The sequence below is a fragment of the Lutra lutra genome, chromosome 6 (genome assembly GCF_902655055.1).
Source record: "Lutra lutra chromosome 6, mLutLut1.2, whole genome shotgun sequence".
Classification (NCBI taxonomy): domain Eukaryota; kingdom Metazoa; phylum Chordata; class Mammalia; order Carnivora; family Mustelidae; genus Lutra; species Lutra lutra.
Genome location: NC_062283.1, coordinates 86792955 through 86815178, shown reverse-complemented (window position 1 = coordinate 86815178; position 22224 = coordinate 86792955). Strand labels below are relative to the sequence as shown.

Below are 22224 nucleotides of genomic sequence, written 5' to 3'. Positions count from 1 at the left end.
TCTTCTTATAAAAGTATTATAATTTCAGGTTTTATATTTAAGTCTATGATCTGTTTTGCATTCATTTTTATATATGGTATGAAGATCAGAAGGTTTATTTTGTTCTGTTTGCATTTGCGTATCTGGTTGTTCCAGCACCATTTGTTGAAAAAACAATCCTGCCTCAAATGAATGGCCTTTTCGCGCTTTTGTGAAAATCAGTTGTCAGTCTATGTGTGGGTTTGTTTCTAGCACGTGGACTCTTTATTCTGGTCCATTGATCTATTTTTCTGTCTTTACATCAATAACACACTGTCTTGATTACTACAGTTTTATAATATGTCTTGGAATTAGGTATCATTGGTCCTCCAACTTTGTCCTTTTTAAATTTTGGTTTAGCTATTCAAGGTTCTTTTTATGTCCACATGAATTTTAAAATAAGCTTGTTCTACAACGGAGCCTACTAGAATTCCAGTTGGCATTGCCTTGAGTCCACAGATCCGTATGGGGAGAACTGACATGTTAACAATGCTCACTAATTTGACTCATTTACATGTTATATTTCTTCATTTATTGAGATCTTCTTTCATTTCTCTCAACACTATTTTTTTTTTTTTTTCAGTTTTCAAAGTATAAGTCCTACACATGTTTGGCTCACTTATTCCTGAGTATTTCGTAGATAAATGATATTATTTCCCAATTTCAGTTTGTAATTGTTTGTTGCTCATTTATAGAAATACTGATTGTTGCCTGTTAAACTTGTACTCTGCCATCTTACTAAAATGCCTTTTTAGTTTTAGTAGCTTTTCAGTATATTTTACTGGATTCTCTACATAGACATCCAAGCAAATAAAAAAACAGCTTAATTTCTTTCTTTCCAAACTGGATGCCTATTATTTTTATTTTTATTCTTCTATTTTTGCCTTACTGCATAGGATAAATCTCCAGTACAGTGTTACAATGTCAAATAGAAATGATGAGAGTACATAGTGTTATCTTCTTCATGACCCCATAGATAATGAGTGGGAAAGCATTTAGTCTTTCACCATTTAATAAATGTACTTTATCAAGTAGTTTCCTTCATTTCCTGGTTTTCTGAGAGTTGGTATCAGGAATGGATGTTGGATTTTTGTCAAATGCTCTTTCTGTATCAAAATAATCACATGATTTTTCTTTATTAATTTATGCTAATACGGTAAATTGCATAGATTTTCAAGTTTTTTTAAAGATTTTATTTATTTATTTATTTGACAGAGATCGCAAGCAGGCAGAGAGGCAGGCAGAGAGGGAGGGGGGAAGCAGGCTCCCTGCCGAGCAGAGAGCCCCACGTGGGGCTCGATCCCAGGACCCTGGGACCATGACCTGAGCTGAAGGCAGAGGCTTAACCCACTGAGGTACCCAGGCACCCTAGATTTTCAAATTTAAACTTATCTTTCATTCTTAGGATTAACCCTGTTTAGTTGTGGTATGTTGCCATTTTTATAGATTGGTGAACTTGATTTTCTTTAAAATCTAATTTAGAACTTTTTGCATTTTGTTCATGAGAAATACGGGTCTATAGTTTTCTTGTAATGTCTTAGTCTGGTTTGTTATCAGGGGAGGTCAGCTTCATGGATAGAGTTAGAAGAATTTCCACCTCTTCCATTTTCTGGAAGAGGCTGTGTAGATTTGTTTTTCTGTTATAATTTTTATTTCTTCATTAATACCCCCTATTTGATGACGTGATTTCCTTTAGTTTTTTTAACGTATTTACAACAGTGGATTTCAAGTCTTTGTCTAGGAAGTCCAATGTGTAGCTTCCTAAGGGACAGTTTCTGTTGATTGCTTTTTTACTCTTTGTATGGGCCAGACTTGTTTTTTTGTATGTCTTATAATATTTTGTTGAAAACTGAATATTTTAAGTGCTATAATATGACAACTCTGGAAATTAGATCCTTCCCTTCCCAGGGGTTTGTTGCTGCTGCTTATTGTAGTTGTTCTTTGTTTGTTAAATAACTTCTCTGAATAACTTCCATAATGCTATGATGTTTTTGCCACTGAAGTTTCTGCTTGGTCAGATTAGTGATTAGCTAATTGAACAAAGATTTCCTTATTGCATGGAGCACTGGGTGTGGTGAGTAAACAATGAGTGCTGGAACACTGAAATGAAATAAAATGAAATTAAAAAAAACCTGGAAACAGTAGGTCTTAAAATCTTGCTAAGGGGTTCTCTTGGGGTATTGTGCACCCCTTCAATATTTAGCCAAGCCATTAGCAGCTCTGTCTTGGATTTCACCTCCGGGTAGCACAGGGCATTAAGATCAGCCAGAAGTGAAGGTGTAAGGCCTTCTTAGGCCTCTGCTGTACATGCACACAACCCTACACATGTGAGACATTCTAGACCCTCAGAACTATGTCCGAGCTTGTTAAGACCCCTGTGGACATCTTACTTCCCCAACTTCTGCTTTTCAGCTTTTCAGGTAGTCTATTGTTTGGCTACTGTTAATCCGTCACTCAGGCAGCCACAAAGTTAACTGTAACTGTTTTCAACAAGTGCCTCCCAGGGAAAAGGCAAGCTCTGAGATAGGTCAAATACAGACAGCCTTACAAGTGGTATCTTCCAAAGAAATACCAGACAGATCAAATAATGAGCATTCTTTGGAAATGAGGCTTTGAAAGAGCTCCATCATTCTTCTATGCCTGCTGCAGGCTTTCACCATGAATGCAGGCTCTTCTTTTTTAAGGTCTTCACAGAGCCAATAGTGGGATGAGACTAGGACAAATTAAAATGCCACAACCCTCCAAGATCTTACCAAGATTCAACCATTTTTATTGAATAAACATTCTCCAGTTGCCACAAGCTTTTGGCTAATCTCCAGAATTCTGAAAAAGTTGATTCTAACCATTTTTGCCTGCTTTCTCCTACCTTATTTGGAGAAGAGAACATTCAGAAGTCACCTCCACCACTTTCACGGACATCATTTTGTTTCTTCTTCAAATATTGGATAAAATCACCAGTAAAGCCATCTGGTTCTGGAATTTTCTCTTTTGGAAGATTTTTAACTACAAATTCAATTTATGTAATAGAAGTAGAGCTATTAAGGTTATCTAGTTCTTCTTGTATAGACTTTGATAGATTGTTTCTTTCAAGGAATTTGTCCATTTCAGGGGCACCTGGGTGGCTCAGTGGGTTAAAGCCTCTGCCTTCAGCTCAGGTCATGATCCCAGAGTCCTGGGATCGAGCCCCACATCGGGCTCTCTGCTCAGTGGGGGGCCTGCTGCTTCCTCTCTCTCTGCCTGTCTCTCTGCCTACTTGTGATCTCTTTCAAATAAATAAATAAAATCTTTTTTTTTTTAAAGACACATTTATTCAGCGTCATGATCAGACTATTACATTTAGCAATCAACAGCATGGGTGCAAAAAAAAATCTACATTAAAACCCTTTGTTGGAATGCTTTACACTTTCCACAGAACAGAAACTAAAATAACCTGTTATACAATTAGTCACAAATACAGTCCTCGAGTTTTTTTGCCCATACACATAAATAAATAAAATCTTAAAAAAAAAAAAAAGGAATTTGTCCATTTCACTCAAGTGGTTGAATTGATTGACATAGTTGTTCATAATATTACCTCATTATGTTTTCAATATTGAAAGAATCTGTGGTAGTGTTGCATCTCTCTAATCCCTGCTGTTGATAATTTCTTTCTCTTTTTCTCAATCAGCCTAGCGGTTTATCAATTTTATTGATCTTTTCAAAGAATTGACTTTTTGTTTCACTAATTTATATTTATTATTTTCTATTTCATTGATTTCCAGTCTGGTTTTTATTTCTGCTTACTTTGGATTTAATTTGTCCTTTTTCTAAATTTTTAAAGTGGAAACTGTGGTCATTGATTTAACACCTTTCTTCTCTACTAATATAAACATGCAGTGCCATAAATTTCCCACTAAGCACTGCTTGAATGGCATTCCACAAATTTTGATATGTTGTGGTTTCATTTTTATTTCTTTCAAAACTTTAATTTTCATTCAGATTTCTTCTTTGACCTATGGGTTATTTAGAAGTGTGTCATTTCATTTCCAGTGTTTAAGAAGTTTCCCAGAGATCTTTCTGTTACTGATTTCTGATTCCATTGTGGTTAGAGAACATACATACTGTCTTTGATCCAGATCTTTTTAAATTTATTCAGAATTGTTTTGTGATTCTTAATATGGTCTTCTCTATCTGAAGTATTCTTTTATAAATAAATTGGATCACACAGGCTAATTGTGTTGTTTATGTCTTTTGTTGCCTAATTTTCTGTGTACTTTTCTGTTATTGAGAATAGGGTATTGAAGTCTTCAACTAATATTGTGGGCTTGTTTTTTTCATTCTTATAGCTCTGTTAGTTTTTGTGTCATGTATTTTGAAGCTCTGTATTAGGTGTCCATATATTTAGGATTGTTAAGTACTCTTGAAGGATTGACACCCTTATTATTAAATGACTATTTCTGGTCATATTTTTTTGTTCTGAAATCTCCTTCACTTAATATTAACAAAGTTTCTCCAGCTTTCTTTTAGTAGTGTTAGAATGGTGTATGTGTTTTCATACTTTTTTTTTTTTTAAAGATTTTATTTATTTATTTATTTGACAGACAGAGATCACAAGTAGGCAGAGAGGCAGGCAGAGAGAGAGGAGGAAGCAGGCTCCCTGCTGAGCAGAAAGCCCGATGCGGGGCTCAATCCCAGGCCCCTGGGATCATGACCTGAACCAAAGGCAGCGGCTTAACCCACTGAGCCACCCAGGCGCCCCCTGTGTTTTCATACTTTAAAGATGCAAATAGGTTGAGAATTGAAGCATGTTTCTTATAGGCAGCATACAACTGAGTCATGCTCATTTTATCCAAAATGATCATTTCTGCCTTTTAATTAGGGTAATTAGGCAAACATTTATATTAATATGATTATTAATATGGATGGATTTTGGTCTATTGTACTATTTTATTTTCCATTTGTCTCATCACTTCTTTTTTCATATTTTTCTGCCTTATTTTAGATTGTTTTATTTTATCTTGCTTGCTAGCTTAATATCTATAATGCTGTGTTTCACTATTTTAGTGATTTTTCTTAGGGTTTGTAATACAAATTTTATCACACAGTAAATCTTCAGGAGCTTTAGGATGGTACACTTCCATATCTTCCCTCCTAAGCTTCATGCTTCTATAGTCACACATTTATTTAAGTTATAAACCCCAGTATGTTATTATTTTCGTTTAAACTGTCATCTTTTGAAGAGATGACATAAGAAAATCTTAATATTTGCCCATTTTGTTTCCATTTTCAGTATTTTGTAATTCCTTTGTGTAAATCCATATTTTCACCTCTATTGTTTTCCTTATGCCTGGAAGACTCCCTTCAAAATTTATTGTAGTGTTGGCTAGCTAAAAATAAACACCTTCACTTTTCACATGTCTAGAAAGAACTAGTTCATCGTTGTTTCTGAAAGCTTATTTTCATTTGGCATGAAATTCTGTGTTGAAAGGTTTGTACTTTTTTTTCTGGTACTTTAAAAATGTTGCTCCACTGCTTTCTCACCTACAGTTTTTTCCAACAAGAAATAGACTATTATGCTTAACTTGTTTCTCTGTACATATAGCTTGTTTTCTGCCGCTTTGGCTCCTTATAAGATTTCTATCACTGGTTTTGCTCAATTTGGTCTTTATGTTTCTTGTGCTGGGGGTTGGTTGGATCTGTAGGTTTATATATTCATCAAATTTGGAACATTTGGGCCTTGTTTCTTCAGTTTTGTTTTGTTTTTTTCTGCATTCATCCATTACTCTCCTCTTCAAGGGTTCCAATTACACATATATTAGGCCACATAAAGGTGTCCCACAGCTCACTGATGCTTTATTTTTCTTAATTCTTTTTTTTTTTTCCTGTGTATTTCACCTTTCTATTATTGGGGCTTCCATTTCATTTCTATTAATAGTTTCTACTGCTATGTCTTTGAATTATTTGATCTTTTCTCTGCAGTGTCTATTCTGACTTTAATCCCTTCCAGTATATTTCTCACCTCAGGCATTTTAGTTTTCATCTCTAGAAATTCACTGTGGGTCCTCTATCCTCTAGATATCTTCCATGTGTCTACTTAACCTTTTGAGAAGGTGGAATATAGCTATAATAACTGTTTTAATGTTTCTTCTAACATTGTTTTAATTGTAATTCTAACATCTGTGTCAGTTCTCGGGTCAGTTTCAATTTTTTTAATCCTCATCATAGGTTGTATTTTTCTATGCCTTGCCCCCCCCCCCCCAGTAAATTTTTATTGGATGCCATACATTGAAATTTTTACCTTTTGGTTGCTAGATATTTCTGTATTGCTATAAATATCCTTACGCTGTGTTATAGAATGTAGTTAAGGTACTTTGGAACAGTTTGATCCTTTCAGGTCTTGCTTTTAAGATTTGTTAGGTGGGACCAGAGCCATTGATTATTCCTCAGTACAGACACAAATCCCCCTCAGTACTCTATGCAGTGCCTTCTGAGTTGTGAGTTTTCCAGCCTGGCTGGTAGGCACAGGCACTGTTCGGGCCTTGGGAAGTTCCCTCAGCATCCATTCATCAGTACTTGCTAAATACTTGAAGGGAACCCTTTGCAGATTTCCCATTCTCTCACTGTGAAGCTTTCTCCTTCCTGGCACTTTGAACACTCACCACCTCCGTCTCCTCAGACCTTCAGCTGTCAGGGAGTCCACCAGGACCAACGCAGTCTTCACCTCCCTGTGCTATGGCCTGGAAACTCTCAAGGTAGTAAGCTGCGTCACCATAGGGTTCATCTCATTTATTTTCCATCTCTTGGGTATCAGTGGCTTTTGTTGCCAGTGATTCATTGCCTTGAAAACTGTTATTTCATATATATTATTCAGTATTTTGCTTTTTGTCTTGTTTTTTGTGTGTGTGTGTGTGGTGGTTTTAGGCAAGCAGTATAGTCCCTGTTACTGCATCTTGGCTGCAAGCAAAGGTCTAGATATATGTGTTTTCAAGGTAATTTTCTGTTAGATTGTATATAGATTATTAGAAAAGGTAGAGGGGATCACACAGTTGGATTTTCCTACAGTTATCTGTGAAAGCCAAATGTAAGATAGCATTTAAGTCTTAAAGACCATATTGAGACAGGATGAACAAAAAGAAAAGGACCCAGACTTCAGGACATCGGGAGCTAAAGTGTGAAAGTGCCTGGGGTTCCCTGAGGCTAACGGGCACTCTGTGGCTAGAACAGAGGTCAAAAACTAGGGCCTGCCTGGCAAGATGCAGTCCTGGTATCTTTGGTTGGGTTCAACGTGTGTGTGTGCATACGTGCATATGTGTATAATTTTCAGTTGCCCAAATACAAAAAGATTTCACATAAATGCAGACTTTCTACTTCTCTTGAAAATAATCAGGAGTTCTGGACCACCGTTCCACAGTCTTCTGTGGTATCCCTGAACTGGAGCTAAGGCAGTGGATTGCCTCCCCTGTGGGTCATCCACTCTTCAGTTTGCCAGTTTATTGTGTTACCCCCAGTTTGCTTCTCTCCTTCACCATATTACTCTCCTGGATCCTGGAGATACCCAGATTTTTACTTTAATGTCCAAGGATAGGTTCCCTGGAGAGAGATTGCAAATTATCAGTGCTTTTTTTTTTTTCAGGTGAAGCTTTTATTTATTTATTTTTTAAAAAAAATATTTATTTATTTATTTATTTATTTTTAATAAACATATAATGTATTTTTATCCCCAGGGGTACAGGTCTGTGATTCACCATGTTTTACACACTTCACACAGTGCTTATTTTTTTAGAGCTCAGATTTCCTTTCTCTCATTATTCTCCCCCTTTTGAAATAAATACTTTATTCTTTCATCTTTTAATTTCTGACCTTTTCCTTCTCAGCCATCTGATCTCACTTTACTTACCTTTATATCTCCACTTCATCATCTCCAACCTCCATAACAGTACCACTGACTGGGTCACTTAAGCAACAGAAATTTATTTTTTCAGTTCTGGAGGCTGGAAACTCAAAATCAAGGTTCCAGCAGGGTTGATTTTTGATGAAGCATCTCCTCCCAGCTTGCAGATGGCCACCATCCTGCTGTGTCCTCACATGGCCTTTCCTCTGTGCATGTGTGGAGAGAAGGAGCTCCATGCTGTCTCTTCCTCTTCTTATCAGGACTGCCAGTTCCATAGATTAGAGCTTCCCCTGTATGGCCTCATTTAACTTTAATTAACCTCCTTGAAGGCCCTTTTACCACTTTGGAGATTAGGGCTTCAGCCTGTGAATTTTGAGAGAACTCAGTTTAGTTCATAGCAATCTGTATTCAATCCTACATATTACTTGATTTTGAAATTTTTGCATCTGTGGCAAACTCTTCCACCATTCCCAGATATTCTAGAAAGGAGACACTGCCTTCCACTCTAAAGTTCCCTTTTTTGGGATCCCTGGGTGGCTCAGTCGGTTAAGCATCTGCCTTCCTCTTAGCTCATGATCCCAGGGTTTTGGGACTAAGTCCTGCAATGGGCTCTTTGCTCAGTGGGAAGCCTGCTTCTCCCTCTCTCTGCTGCTCCTCCTGTTTGTGTGCACACACTCTCTCTCTCAGACAAATAAATAAATAAATAATTTTTTTTAAAAAAGGAAGCATTTTTAAAAATATTAATAATAAAAATTTCCCTTTTTTCATTGCTTTTGTATTTTTTTGTTCTAAAATTATTTACACTAGTATGCACTCATTCACAAAATATTTGTTTTATATTTACTCCTACTGTTGGACTATTTAAAAAGCTGCATTCCACATCCCACAGGTCTGAATATCACAGCTTTACAGCTTTTTTTTTTTTGAGTATAGTTGCCACGCAGTGTTCTGTTAGCTTCAGGTATACAGCATAGTGATTCAATAAGTCCATACATTATACTGTGCTTCCCACAAGGGTGGCTACCATCTCTCACCATACAACGCTATTACAGTCTCATTGACTGTATCTGCTAGGCCGTACCTTTTATTCTCATGATTATTCATTCCATAACTAGAAGCCTGTATCTCCCACTCCCCTCTGCTCTGGCAACCATCGGTTCTCTGTATTTATAGGTCTGATTCTGCTTTTTGTTTGTTTGTTCATTTGTTTTGTTTTTTTTTTTAATGTTTCACATGTTAGTGAAGTCATACAGTATTTGTCTTCCTCTGTCTGACTTACTTCACTTAGCATAATGTGCTAGATCCATCCATGTTGTCACAAATAGAAAGATCTTGTTCTTTTTTGTGGCTGAGTAATACTCCAGTGTGTGTGTGAGTGTGTCTGTGTGTGTGTGTCTGTGTGTATACCACATCTTCTTTATGCATTCATCTATCAGTGGACACTTGGGTTGTTTCCATTTCTTGGCTGTTATAAATAATGCTGCAGTAAACATAGAGGTGTATATCTCTTTGAATTAGTGTTTCCTTTTCTTTGGGTAAATACCCAGTAGTGGAATTTGTGGATCATCTCACAGCTTTCTTATACACAAATTTCCTTCACCTTTCTCTTTGTCAGTAAGCAATCTCCTGTTATTTCTACATCTCTCTCTCTCTCTCTCTCTCTCACACACACACACACACACACACACACACAAAAGCACACATACACACGTTTTTCCACTAATTTGATAAAAACCTTCTTTTTTTTTTTTTTTGATAAAAAGCTTTCTGGTCTTTCCCAGGCATCTAATATTTTTCTAAGAGAAGTGAAATTGATTTTATTCTCTCCCTTCATCATGATGAAGAAGGAGCCCAGTCAGCTAAAGGTTCATGTCTCTCCATTATTTTGAGCAACTCCCTGCCTCTCACCCCCCAGTGTAATCACTTATATATGGGTGTCACATGTTCTTTCAGAACATCTGTTCTGTCAAGCTCCACTTTCGGTTCCTACAGCCCCTGTCCCAAATCAGAGCCTCATGTGAACTGTTGCCGCAGCTTTCTTATGGGCTCTTGTTTCTCATCTTGCCCTCCTGTAGTTCTGAAGTAGGCAAAGAGCAGAGCTGTGAGGACCAAGCACACATAATGGATATGCACTTGAAGAAGAATGAGCCAAACCAGCGGAAGAGTAACCCTAATAGAGGTAAGAGGAAAACCAACACAAAGTTGTATTGTAGAGTCAGCAGAGAAAGATTTAGGGAAGGCATGGTCAGCCGTGACAAAAGCCAAATAAGTCATGGAGATGAAAAGTACAGCATATTCCCTACAGCACAGGGAATATAGTCAGTAATATTGTGATACCGTTTTTTTGGTAACAGGTGATAAGTGCACTTAGCATGATAATGAGTAAGGTATAGCATTGTCAAACCCCTGTGTTGTAGCCCTGAAACTAATATAATATTCTTTGTGAATTATACTGCAGTTAAAATAAATAGTGACAAATGCCAAAGGGAGAAGTAAAATACAGACTGAAAAGTGCCCTTTTGGGATTTGTAGCCAAGAGGCCATTCACAACCTGCAAAAGGAGAGTTTTGTTGAGAGTCCTGGAAGCATGGAGCTGATTGTTTCCAGTGCAGAGGAAAAGATGCTCAGAAGGGACTGCTTCTCCAAGAAGCTGTGCTTCAAAGGAAAGGAAAAGCTGGGCAGCAAACAGTGGAAAACACAGGATTTAGAGACCCTTATAGAGAGGAGTGACAAGAGTAGGTACAGAGAGGCAAGAGCCTCGTGAGAGGAACCACTCAAGGTGCAGGACAAGGGGAGTAACCCCTGGGGACCAGAGAAGATACACACATTAAAATGTGAAACAAGGAGGGGTCACTTTTCTACCAAGACAGGCCAGTGAGACACATTTGTTTAAATGACGATGTGTTCCGGTGGGGGAAGGAAGATGCGAAGGACACAGTTCTCTCAGTCAGGGACAGTGAAGTCTGTCTGCCGGAAGTGAGCGTTCCACCTGTATCATGGCACGCTTACAGAATTGGCATCGTCAGAGAGCAGATTCGGAATTCTGTAGATTTTCATTATAAAAAAATAAAGATTCACTATACCAAATGCATACAGATACATAATCATGCGTTAAGGAATGACTTTATCCTTGGTAACAGAGTCAGAAAACATTTTGAAACAAATTTTAAAAATAAGAACTTTGAGGGCGCCTGGGTGACTCAGTGGGTTAAGCCGCTGCCTTTGGCTCAGGTCATGATCTCAGGGTCCTGGGATCGAGTCCCGCATCGGGCTCTCTGCTCAGCAAGGAGCCTGCTTCCCTCTCTCTCTGCCTGCCTCTCTGTCTACTTGTGATCTCTGTCTGTCAAATAAATAAATAAAATCTTTAAAAAATAAAAAATAAGAACTTTGAAATGATACATGTCAAAGAGAAAAAACACACCATAAGCAAAATCCAGCAACAAACAATAACCCAACATGAGGAGGAATTTCATAAAATATATGATAGATAAATAATTAATATCCTTAATGTATTTTTTATTAACATATAATGTATTATTTGTCCCAGGGGTACAGATGTGTGAATCGTCAGGCTTACAGATTTCACAGCAATCACCATAGCACATACCCTCCCCAATGTCCATCACCCAGCCACCCTCTCCATACCTCCCCCCACACCGGCAACCTTCAGTTTGTTTTGTGTGATTAAGAGTCTGTTATGGTTTGTCTCCCTCCCAAGCCCATCTTGTTTCATTTATTCCTTCCCTACTCCCCAAGCCCCCCACCCTGCCTCTCAAATTCCTCGTAACAGAGAGATCATATGATAACTGTCTTTCTCTGATTGACTTATTTCACTCAGCATGATACCCTCTAGTTCCATCCACGTCATCGCAAATGGCAAGATTTCATTTCTTTTGATGGCTGCATAGTATTCCATTGTATATATATATACCACATCTTCTTTATCCATTCATCTGTTGATGGACATCTAGGTTCTTTCCATAGTTTGGCTATTGTGGACATTGCTGCTATAAACATTCGGGTGCACGTGCCCCTTCGGATCACTACATTTGTATCTTCAGGGTAAATATCCAGTAGTGCAATTGCTGGGTCATAGGGTGGCTCTATTTTCAACTTTCTGAGGAAACTCCATGCTGTTTTCCAGAGTGGTTGCACGAGCTTGCATTCCCACCAACAGTGTAGGAGGGGGTCCCCTTTCTCCGCATCCTCACCAGCATCTGTCGTTTCCTGACTTTACCCTTAACGTATTATTTTTTTCAACTCTTCAAAATCAACAAAGAAAAGAAGGAAAATTGACGAAGGGCATTCAGAGGACAATTTTACCCTATTGTAGGAAAATATTCAAGTATACATGCACCGATTCAGTTAAAAGGCTCTTCCTTCAAGCAGTGTTTTAAAAATAGGAAGAAAAGGGGCACCTGGGTGGCTCAGTCAGTTGAGTGTCCGACTTTTGATTTCAGTTCAGGTCATGATCTCAGGGTCGTGAGATCAAGCCCTGTGGTGGGCTCTGCACTCAGCGGGGTGGGGGGGGGTCTGCTTCTCTCCCTCACCCCCCCTCCCCTGCTCGTGCTCGCTCTCTCTCTCTCTCAAATAAATATGTAAATTTTTTAAAAAATAGGAAGGAAAAAATTGGATTTATAGAGTTTACTAAGTTATGAAACCTTTATATAAGAGAATACCATGTGATATTATTCATTACATTATGGAAGTATTTTCATAGACATGGAAAGATGTTTCTGATAAATTTTTAAGCAAGCAAAAGATAATTATAAAATAATTTATATATAACATATGTAGTTGACTCTAGAACAACATAGGAGTTAGAGGCACCAGTCCCCAGTCCACACAGTCGAAAATCCTCATATAACTTTAGGATCCCCCAGACACTTAACAATAACAGCCTACTGTTGACTTGAAGCTTTACTGGTAACCTCAGTAGTTGTTTAACACATATTTTGAATGTTACATGTATTATATACTATTCTCTTACAATAGAGGAAGCTGGAGAAACAAAATGTTATTAAGAAAAATATATAAGAGAAAATACATTTATAGTACTTCACTATATTTATCAGTATTAGTATCAGTATGGCATCTGTGGACAAGGTGAATCTTCTGTACCTCCATCATTACTCTCTTATGTGATACAGGACATTGTAGATGTTAACACGTGTGACTAACACTGACATCAAAAATGAAAGGATAATGTGAAAATTTGTATTTATTTAAAGGTATAACTATTTATGCATTGATAACAAAGAAGCAGCAATGTGGTTGCTTTATGGTGGCCCAGTGTAACCAACGTCATTGCTTCCCAGTCGCCTAGCCTATATAGTAATGAATGAATGGTTACAGCATAGAGTGCTATAGTTCTGTTTCATGATACTGATTAAAAACATTGTTATATTAAAAAGAAAAAAAAACAACTTATGTGTGATGAAAGGCGGATAAGCAGTTTCTCTGATTAGGGGAGAGAGAGGTATCCTGTCCTGTAATGTAATTCTTTGAAAGCAAAGTTATAAAACAGGAGGAAAATTAACACATTATTAACTTTATTACCTATCACTGCCTACGTAAGGCTAGTCTGTCCACTTCCATATAAGTGTTGCACACAATGTTCCATACAGTGAATACTTAGGCAGTGATGAGATGATGACACAAGCTACTTAAATTTTCACACGCAGACATACGCACATTCACAGTAGATAAGTTGATTGACTGTGTGGCATGATTACTGTTCATCAATGGAAGTGGAGCATCGTAAAGGTCAGGCAGAGGAAAAGGAGGAAGAGGAGATGGTCTTGCTGTCTCAGAGGAGGCAGGAAAGGTGGGCACACTCAGTAAAACTTTATAGAAATACGTTGTAATTTCTCTCTAACTTGTTTGCTTTTCCATTTCTCTAAAAACGTTTCTATATTGGGGAGGAGGGTGCCTGGGTGGCTCAGTTGATTGAGCTCCCAGGTCTTGATTTCTGCTCAGGTCATGATCTCAGGGTCATGAGATCGAGACCCCTGTCGGGCTCTGTGCTCAGCAAAGAGTCTGCTCAAGATTCTCTCTCTATCTCTGCCCCTCTCCCCACTCACTCTCTTTCTCTCTTTAAGAAAAATAAATAAATCTTTAAAAAAATGTTTCTATAAGGTACCCATCCCTTTTCCACCATTTGTTTTAGTTTCATTGCTACCATTTGCTTCATATCATAAAAGGGTCTCAGTCGTAAATGAAGTCAAATGCATTTTGAATAATCGGAAGACTTCTGCTGGATTGTCTCCTGTCCAGTGTCAATTTGTCTTCTTATGTCTTTCTTCATCATCTGGCACTTGTTCAGAGGTACTCATCTCTATCACATTGTCTTCTATTCATTCCTCTCGTATAGTGTCTATCTGTACTTGAATTGCTCCAAGATCCATATCTTGAAACCCTTTACTACCCCCCTTTTTTGCTACATCTCCAATATTTTCCATGGTTTCCTTGATTGGCTCTGCTATAAATCCTATAAATTCATGGACAGCATCTGGATACAGTTTTCTCCAGCAGGGATCTATCATTTTGGTCTTGATGGCTCTCATGGCTTCCTCTGTAACACTCATGGCATCTTCAGTGATGTAATCCTTCCAGATTTTCATAATGTTCTCTCTGTTGGGGTTCTCTTCCATAGCATTGAAAGTCTTTTCCCTAGAGTAACGTGTGTAATGAGACTTAAAGTTTCCTTTGGCCCCCCTGACCTAGAGGCTAAATTAGAGACATTGTGTCTGGGGACAAGTAGAACATTTCAGTGCCTTTGGTATTGAACTCTTGGGGTTCTGGGTGGCTAGGGGCATGGCCCAATATCAAAAGAACTTTAAGAGGCAGTCCTTCACTGGCAAGGTACTTTCCAACTTCAGGGACATAGCATCAGTGGAATCAGTCAAGGAAAAGGGTTCTCGTTGTTCAGGCCTTTTTGTTGTACAACCAAAACACTGGCAGTTAGTTTTTGCCTTTGCCCTTCAAGGCCTTGGGGTTAGCAGCTCTATGGATGAGGGCAGTCCTAATCATAAACCTGACTGCATTTGCACAACACAGTAGAATTAGCCTATCCCTTTATGCCTTCCTTAAATCCTGGTGCTTGTTTCTCTTCCTTCCCAATAAATTTCCTTTATGGCATTTTTTTTTTTTTTTTTCAGAACAAGGCACTTTCATCTGTATTAAAAATCTGTTCAGACAGATATCCTTTCTCCTCAGTGATTTTATAAATGGCCTCTGGGAACTCTTCAGCTGACTCTTGGTGGGCAGAATGGCTTCTCCTGTTATTGTGACTTTTTTTAGGCCAAACCTCTTTCTGAAATTATCAAACCATCCTTTGTTGGCATTCAATTCTCCAACTTTGGATCCTTCACCTTCCTTTTGCTTTAAGTTGTCACATAATGACTTTGATTTTCTTGAATCATATTAGAGTCTATAAGTACATCTTTCTTATATCAGTCCTGTACACACATAAAAGCTGTGTTTTCAATACAAAATAAAAAGGTATTTTTCAGGGGCACCTGGGTGGCTCAGCCAGTGAAGCATCTGCCTTCGGCTCAGTTCGTGAGCTTGGGGTCCTGGGATTGAGCCCTAACATTGGGCTCCCTCCTCAGTGGGGAGTCTATTTCTCCCTCTTCCTCTGCCCCTGCCCCCACTCATGCATTACTCTCTCTCTCTCAAATAAAGAAATAAAATCTTTTTTTAAAAAATTTTTGCAAAATATGCAGGGTTTTCATCCCTATTGGTGTAGCTGCAGCAAGAACTTCATGAGTTTCTTTTTCTTTTTTTACAATGGTCTTTACATTGCTTTCATGTGCAGACAACCACAGCTGCAGACCTCAGTCTATGGTAGGCATCTCAAGCAATTCAAGTTTTTCTGGTAATGTCATGACTTTTCTTTGCTACTTGGGAACACTTCCAGCATCACTGGTGACACTTTGCCTGGGTCCCATGGTGTTGTTCAAGATTTACTGTATTGCACTAAACACAGTGAAAAATATGCAGGAACCACGAGAGATCACTTTTTTTTTTTAAGTTTTTTTAAATTATTTATCAGAGAGAGCTCATAAGCAGGCAGGTAGGCAGGGTCCCTGCTGAGCAGAGAGCCCAATGCAGGGCTCCATCCCAGGACCCTGAGATCATGACCTGAGCCAAAGGCAGAGGCTCAACACACTGAGCCACCCAGGCGCCAGAGAGATCACTTTTTACTGCCATACGCAACTTATGGAGAGACGTGCAGCTTACACACCTATATTTCTGTATATTTCATGGTAGTAAATGATAAAAGAGAGTAGCATCTACATATATTTTATGCATTCGTGACATACCTTTTTCTTAGGGTTTTTTTATTTAATATTTCTAAGCTAGTTGGCAAGTTTTTTCAAGTTGTTACAAACCTCCAAAAACTTTTCCAACATATTTATTGAAAAAAATCTGAGTCTAAGTGGACTTGTGCAGTTCATACCTATGTTATTCAAGGGTCAACTACATGCATAAGGTATTGAACAATATACATTTTAAAAATGTCAATAATTCCCTCTGAGTGGTGGTGGTATGGTGATTTTTTTCTTTCATTTTACTTTGTGTATTTTCTAATTTTCCTACTCAATATATATTGATATCTACTTAGTCATTGCTTTTAAAATGAAAGTAATTTGAGAAGTTTTCTAAATTCTTTCTACATTTGCAGAAACCAGGGTTTCAGAGTCAGAGGTAAAATGCCGGAACTAGGACTGGCTCCAAGTTCAGGGCCATTCCTGTCACACAGTGCTCAGTGAGCTCCGAGTAGATGGCGAGTGCTTACAGGCAGGGGCTCTACTGTGCTTCCCTCGTTTCTCCCTGGCACTTAGCCTGGTGTCTGGCCAAGTAGTAAGCGTTCAGGGACTATTTACTGGATTGAGTATCTTTCGGGGTAAGGCCCAGTATTTTTATGAGTCTTATTTTTCACACGAACATACACACAAATACTAACCTGGTTTCATATTAATTTTCCAGAATCTTAGTATGCAGATTTTTCCTTTCTTTTTCCATATGATTTCCCTTGGGGGGTGGGGGAAGGCCCTCACTTTGTTATTCTCTACCTGTGTTAGGTTATGGGGCCCCATCCTGAGGAGACACCTCAGAGAAAGACCGCATTTGGATTTGCTCTGGGATCTTTCAGTTGGACAAACTCTCTTCCCTTTCAGCAAATCTCCGTCCACCGCCTCAGCTTTCCAGTCGTGTGCTGTCTGCACTTGTCACGCTTACATGCCACTCCCGTGTCCCCCTTGTCAGAGGTGTTCACTGGACGTCACTTGTCCTTTCCCTCTCTTCTGTCCCTTCCCTCCCTCTCATGGGCAGTCTTTGTCATTCTGTGTCCAGCGGTCCTTCCTCTTCTTAGTCTGATTCACTTCCCTTAAAGATGTTATCTACACTGCCTACTTCAGCATGTTCTGGTTACATTTCTCTAGAGGGTTCCCTCTGCTGAGGGTCCTCTGGCTTCTCTGTTTACTTCTCAGACTGCAGGCTCCACCTGATAATTGTCACTTGTCCTACATCCTCTGCACGTGCGGGGTCCAGCTCACTCACTTCCAGCTGTTCTTTCCCTTCCCTTTTCTGTTTTTCTTCTTTGTTTTTGTTACTACTTTTACAAACGCCTCCTCCCACTCTCTTTTCCCTTGTTATTCTTCTAAGATCCCCTTACCCTCATCGTGACCCCATGTGGATGTTTGTAGGGTCTCTCAGGAACTTGTGCCCACCATCCATTTGAGCCTTTACTACTTCCTTTCTCATTTTTATTGGGCCTTAACTTGGGACAAGTGTAGACACATTCGGTCAGAAATGAATGTGACTCCCTTTTTTGGCCTGTCTTGCCATGGTGTCTTGGCACACCACATCTGGGCCATTTTATACTCTAGCAGCTCTCTTGAGCCTCACGTGAAACATTTTTGAACTTACTGCGTGGAATCCCGGCTTATCTGTGGTAGCTCTGTTCAACAAAGTTAAAGTCAGAAAACACAGACTGGCAAAGGATTTTTCACCCTCTCATGCATAAATTCTCTCATCAAAAAAGATATCAAAGGGGCGCCTGGGTGGCTCAGTGGGTTAAAGCCTCTGCCTTCAGCTCAGGTCATGATCCCAGGGTCCTGGGATCAAGCCCCGCAGCGGGCTCTCTGCTCGGTGGGGAGCCTGCTTCCTCCTCTCTCTCTCTGCCTGCCTCTCTGGCTACTTGTGATCTCTGTCAAATAAAAATATATATATATATCAAAAAAGATAGTGTAACTATTTATTTAAGATTGAGCCTGTCCCTGAAAACACAGATGTTACCTGTACCCCCTGTGCTACCAGGGAAGGACCTTAGGAAATGGTTAGCCTGCCCTTTTGTGCCCAGATGCTCTAGTCTTTGCTTTTCTCAGAAGTGTTCGATGGAAGTGACCACCACCTTAACCAGATTCTTAGGCTGCATTTGTTTTCTCAGAGCAGTTGAGCCTTAAGCCCTTTCTGTTCAGAGCAAGGACAACAGCATTTTATCTAAGTCTGGATACTCACCACTGGTATGTGAATACTTGTTTTGAAGAGTGCCAGGTTCAACTCCACTATTAGTTTTTGTATACTTCCTGCATGGTCTCTAAGAAGCTCCTTGTTTCATCCACATATTGGTTCTTGATTTTATTAATGGTATAACTTGCTTTATTTTAGAGCTGCTTTTAGATGCATAATTAGCCATCACCATCTTTGTTAAAACCTTTTTTTGGACTTATCTGAAAAAAATATAATAGTTAACCCACTTGTAAAAATAGACACAGCCATTGACCAAATGGAAGACTGTTATTTAATATAATGGTCTCTATCCTTTCCATTTATTAACCTTGGAGCATCATCTGTGACCTTTTTTTTCCCCCAATGAGTGAAGAATTCTACGAACTCTGGTTGCCTGCTCTTAATTTCCAGAAGTTGCCCCAGGTTTGGAGTGCTTAGTGTCTGTATTCGAAAAGCGTCTTTCTTTTTCACTTGTCAGTGCTGGGCCTTACGCATCTGCTGATGGTACTAGGAGATGTTGACAGGGTGTTCAAGAAGCAAAAGTGATTCGTACTTTGGTCTTACTTGGGGGTGTGTGTGTGTGTGTGTGACATGGTGTGTTTATTACCCAGGCTGTTGCAGGAGCACACTGAGATTTGGTTGTGGACAAAAGATATTGTTTAAATTCTTTGAGCACGGGGCGCCTGGGTGGCTCAGTGGGTTAAGCCTCTGCCTTCAGCTCAGGTCATGATCCCAGTGTCCTGGGATCGAGCCCCGCATCGGGCTCTCTGCTCCGCAGGGAGCCTGCCTCCACCTCTCTCTCTGCCTGCCTCTCTGCCTACTTGTGATCTCTGTCTGTTAAATTCATTGAGCACATTTTATGTACTTTTCTCCTAGTAAAGAGTTGAAGAAGAAAGAAGACAACCAAATACACAGAAGTGAAATGAAAAATTAAACCAAACAGTTATTTTCAGATACTAAGAAAGAAAGGAAGGACTGCTGCTTCTTGTCCTTATGAAAGAATCTAGAAAAATCAGAAATGAGGTATGAGTAAAAAACTAAATGTGGCCTTTTGACCTTCATTGTTATAAACCATTGTGATTGTTATTGATCAAAGTATTGGTACTTGTATTTATTTATTAGTAATTACATCAGCATTACATGACCACTTTTGGAAAATCCATAAAGAAAAAAAATATAATTGGTATTCAGTCAACATGAAGGAAAAGTATTTACACTGTTAAGATGTCCATTAAGCAATCATTTAATATTATTGTATCTGTAATATGGTTGTGTATATGATGTTATGTTCAGAATATGAAGTGTATGCTTTTGAAATTTAGCTTTATTTAAGAGATAAGCAGCTTCAGAATATTGTGTGTTCTAAATGGTCCCAGTGAGAAAGACATTAAAAGAGAACAAATTTGTTTGTTTTGAATGAATCATATATGTACCTTGATACATATAAACTAAAAATGGCCTTTGGCTAGACTGGCAGCAGGGTTTCAAATTTCCTTACTTTTTAAAAAGAACATTTCATATTTAAGCATATAAGTCATTTGTAGACTTATATTGTTGAATATTTATTTTAGTCTTAACATTTGTTCTTAAATTATTACATTGCATTATTTATTGCTTGAGTTCCGTAATTAATGGTGTCATTACTATGTGACTAAATATTTTAAAGTGTTATAATAGGAAAGGTCATTTGTTTTGTTTTTTTTTCTTGGCTCCTTTCTCAACCATGTGATTTTAAGTCTGTCAATAAAATATTTAACCCCACAGAGGTCAAAACTAATATAGTATCAGAAAATGTATTTACCAAATTAAGCAATTGGATCAATTAAAATAAGAAGTGAGAAAAACAGTGTTGGGCATTGAGGTGTAAATTTTGTCCAGATGTATACCCGATGTGAAATATCTTCTAGTAAAAATATATTTGGCTCCTATCCCTGCACATGTTGTAGAGGCATGAAAATTGGTAAACATGTCCCTGCTGTGTAGAACTTAAAGGGGAGAGCATTTTGGAAGGTGGTGAGTGGCACCAAGCTCCCACTGTCCTGGATGCACACGTCTGTGCTTCAGGTATAGCTGGGCCCAGAAGGCTGGAGTCACCCTTGTGGGAGCTTGTTTTGTCTGTCTTGTGAATGCACTTGATAATTACAGAATTAAATATGCATCTTTCTGCAGTTTCAGCTCATAGTTTTGAGTTATGTGTTGATTCTGTGATTTAGGTTTTTTTTTTTTTTTAAAGATTTTATTTATTTATTTGAGAGAGAGACAGTGAGAGAGAGCATGAGCGAGGAGAAGGTCAGAGAGAGAAGCAGACTCCCCGTGGAGCCGGGAGTCCGATGTAGGACTCGATCCCGGGACTCCAGGATCATGACCTGAGCGGAAGGCAGTTGTCCAACCAACTGAGCCACCCAGGTGTCCCTGTGATTTAGGTTTTAATCACAAAGGATTTCAACAAGCTGCAGAAAGATTTTAAAACAAGATAGGGTACCTGGGTGGCTCAGTCAGTTAAACATCTGCCTTTAGCTCAGGTCATGATCCTGGAGTCCCAAGATCGAGCCGTACATCAGGCTCTCTGCTCAGCTGGGAGTCTGCTTCTCCCTCTGCCCCTCACCCCACTCTTGTGCACTCTCTCTCTCTCTTTCTCTCAAATAAATAAGTAAAATCTTTAAAAATAAATAAATAAAAATTAAGACAAATGTAGGGTGTGGGGGTGATTCAGTTAGTTAAGTGTCCGGCTCATTTTCAGCTCAGGTCACGATCTTCAGGGCCATGAGCTCAAGCCCTGCATCAGGCTCCCTGCTCAGCAAGGAGTCTGCTGGAGATTCTCTCCCTTTCTCTCTGCCCCTCCTCCCCACTTGCGTGCTCTTCTCACACTCTTTTGCTCTCAAAAATAACTAAATAAATCTAAAAAAATTAAAATAAGACAAATGAGGGGTGCCTGGGTGGCTCAGTGGGTTAAAGCCCCTGCCGTTGGCTCAAGTCATGATCCCAGGGTCCTAGCATCAAACTCCACATTGGGCTTTCTGCTTGGCAGGGAGCTTGCATCCCGCTCGTTTCTCTGCTTGCCTCTCTGCCTACTTGTGATTTCTGTCTGTCAAATAAACAAAATCTTAAAAAAAAAAAAAAAGACAAATGAAATATGTCAGGGAAACTAAACATTTGCTGAGGTCTTGATGTTCATGTGAAAAATAAAGGGTTATTTTTGTATTGCAACTACTGAAGACAAAAGTAAGAATTGAGGCAAAATAAGGAATAGTTGGTGTTACTCAAAACCCAGTCCTTTTCTCTTTTGTCCTGTTGACAAATAAGATTCCAGTTATGTTCATGAATGGATTAATAAAATGTCTATATCATACTCTCAGATATGAGATGGAACAGAGGACAACCTAAAAGTGCTCTCCAAGCACAAGTCCAAATTATAGTCAAGTAGAGGAATCAGACAGGAGAATCTATTTGAAGATTCTGAAACTGCACATTTTTCTTAGTAACAGATTAGTTTTATCTTCATTCTGAAATTAATAAATTTTGTCCCATTTTATAAAGTCTCTTTTCTCCAAACAAGTAACAATTTTTGACACTTTTTCTAGATCTAAATATTTTTAAACCATTCTTAGAAATTTATTTCCCATTTGATTCTACTTTATCTTGAACATTAAAGTTTCTTCAGTATCAAAACTATACCATGAATAAGATTTACAAAGCTAGAACAAAAATCAAGTTTGTTTGTTTGGGTTTTTTTTAAAGATTTTTTATTTATTTGAGAGAGAAAGAGCACGAACAGTGGAGAGGGGCAGAGGGAGAGGGAGAAGCAGACTCCCCACTGA

At 38.7% G+C, this 22224-nt stretch overlaps 1 protein-coding gene across 5 annotated transcripts in view; it reads left to right on the top strand.

Moving 5' to 3' along the window:
* AHI1 (Abelson helper integration site 1) overlaps window positions 1-20165 on the top strand; it is a 214339-nt gene extending 194174 nt beyond the window's left edge. For 3 of the 5 annotated variants that reach the window (XM_047733429.1, XM_047733427.1, XM_047733428.1), the window contains 2 exons: window positions 9964-10067; window positions 19283-20165. In XM_047733429.1, coding sequence (XP_047589385.1) covers window positions 9964-10067; window positions 19283-19293 — 115 coding nt within the window. In that variant the 3' untranslated portion in view covers window positions 19294-20165. Of the gene's footprint in view, window positions 1-9963; window positions 10068-19282 lie in introns of those variants that run through there. The other 2 variants (XR_007128105.1, XM_047733430.1) reach the window with 2 other exon arrangements.
* Window positions 20166-22224: the final 2059 nt, after the last annotated feature.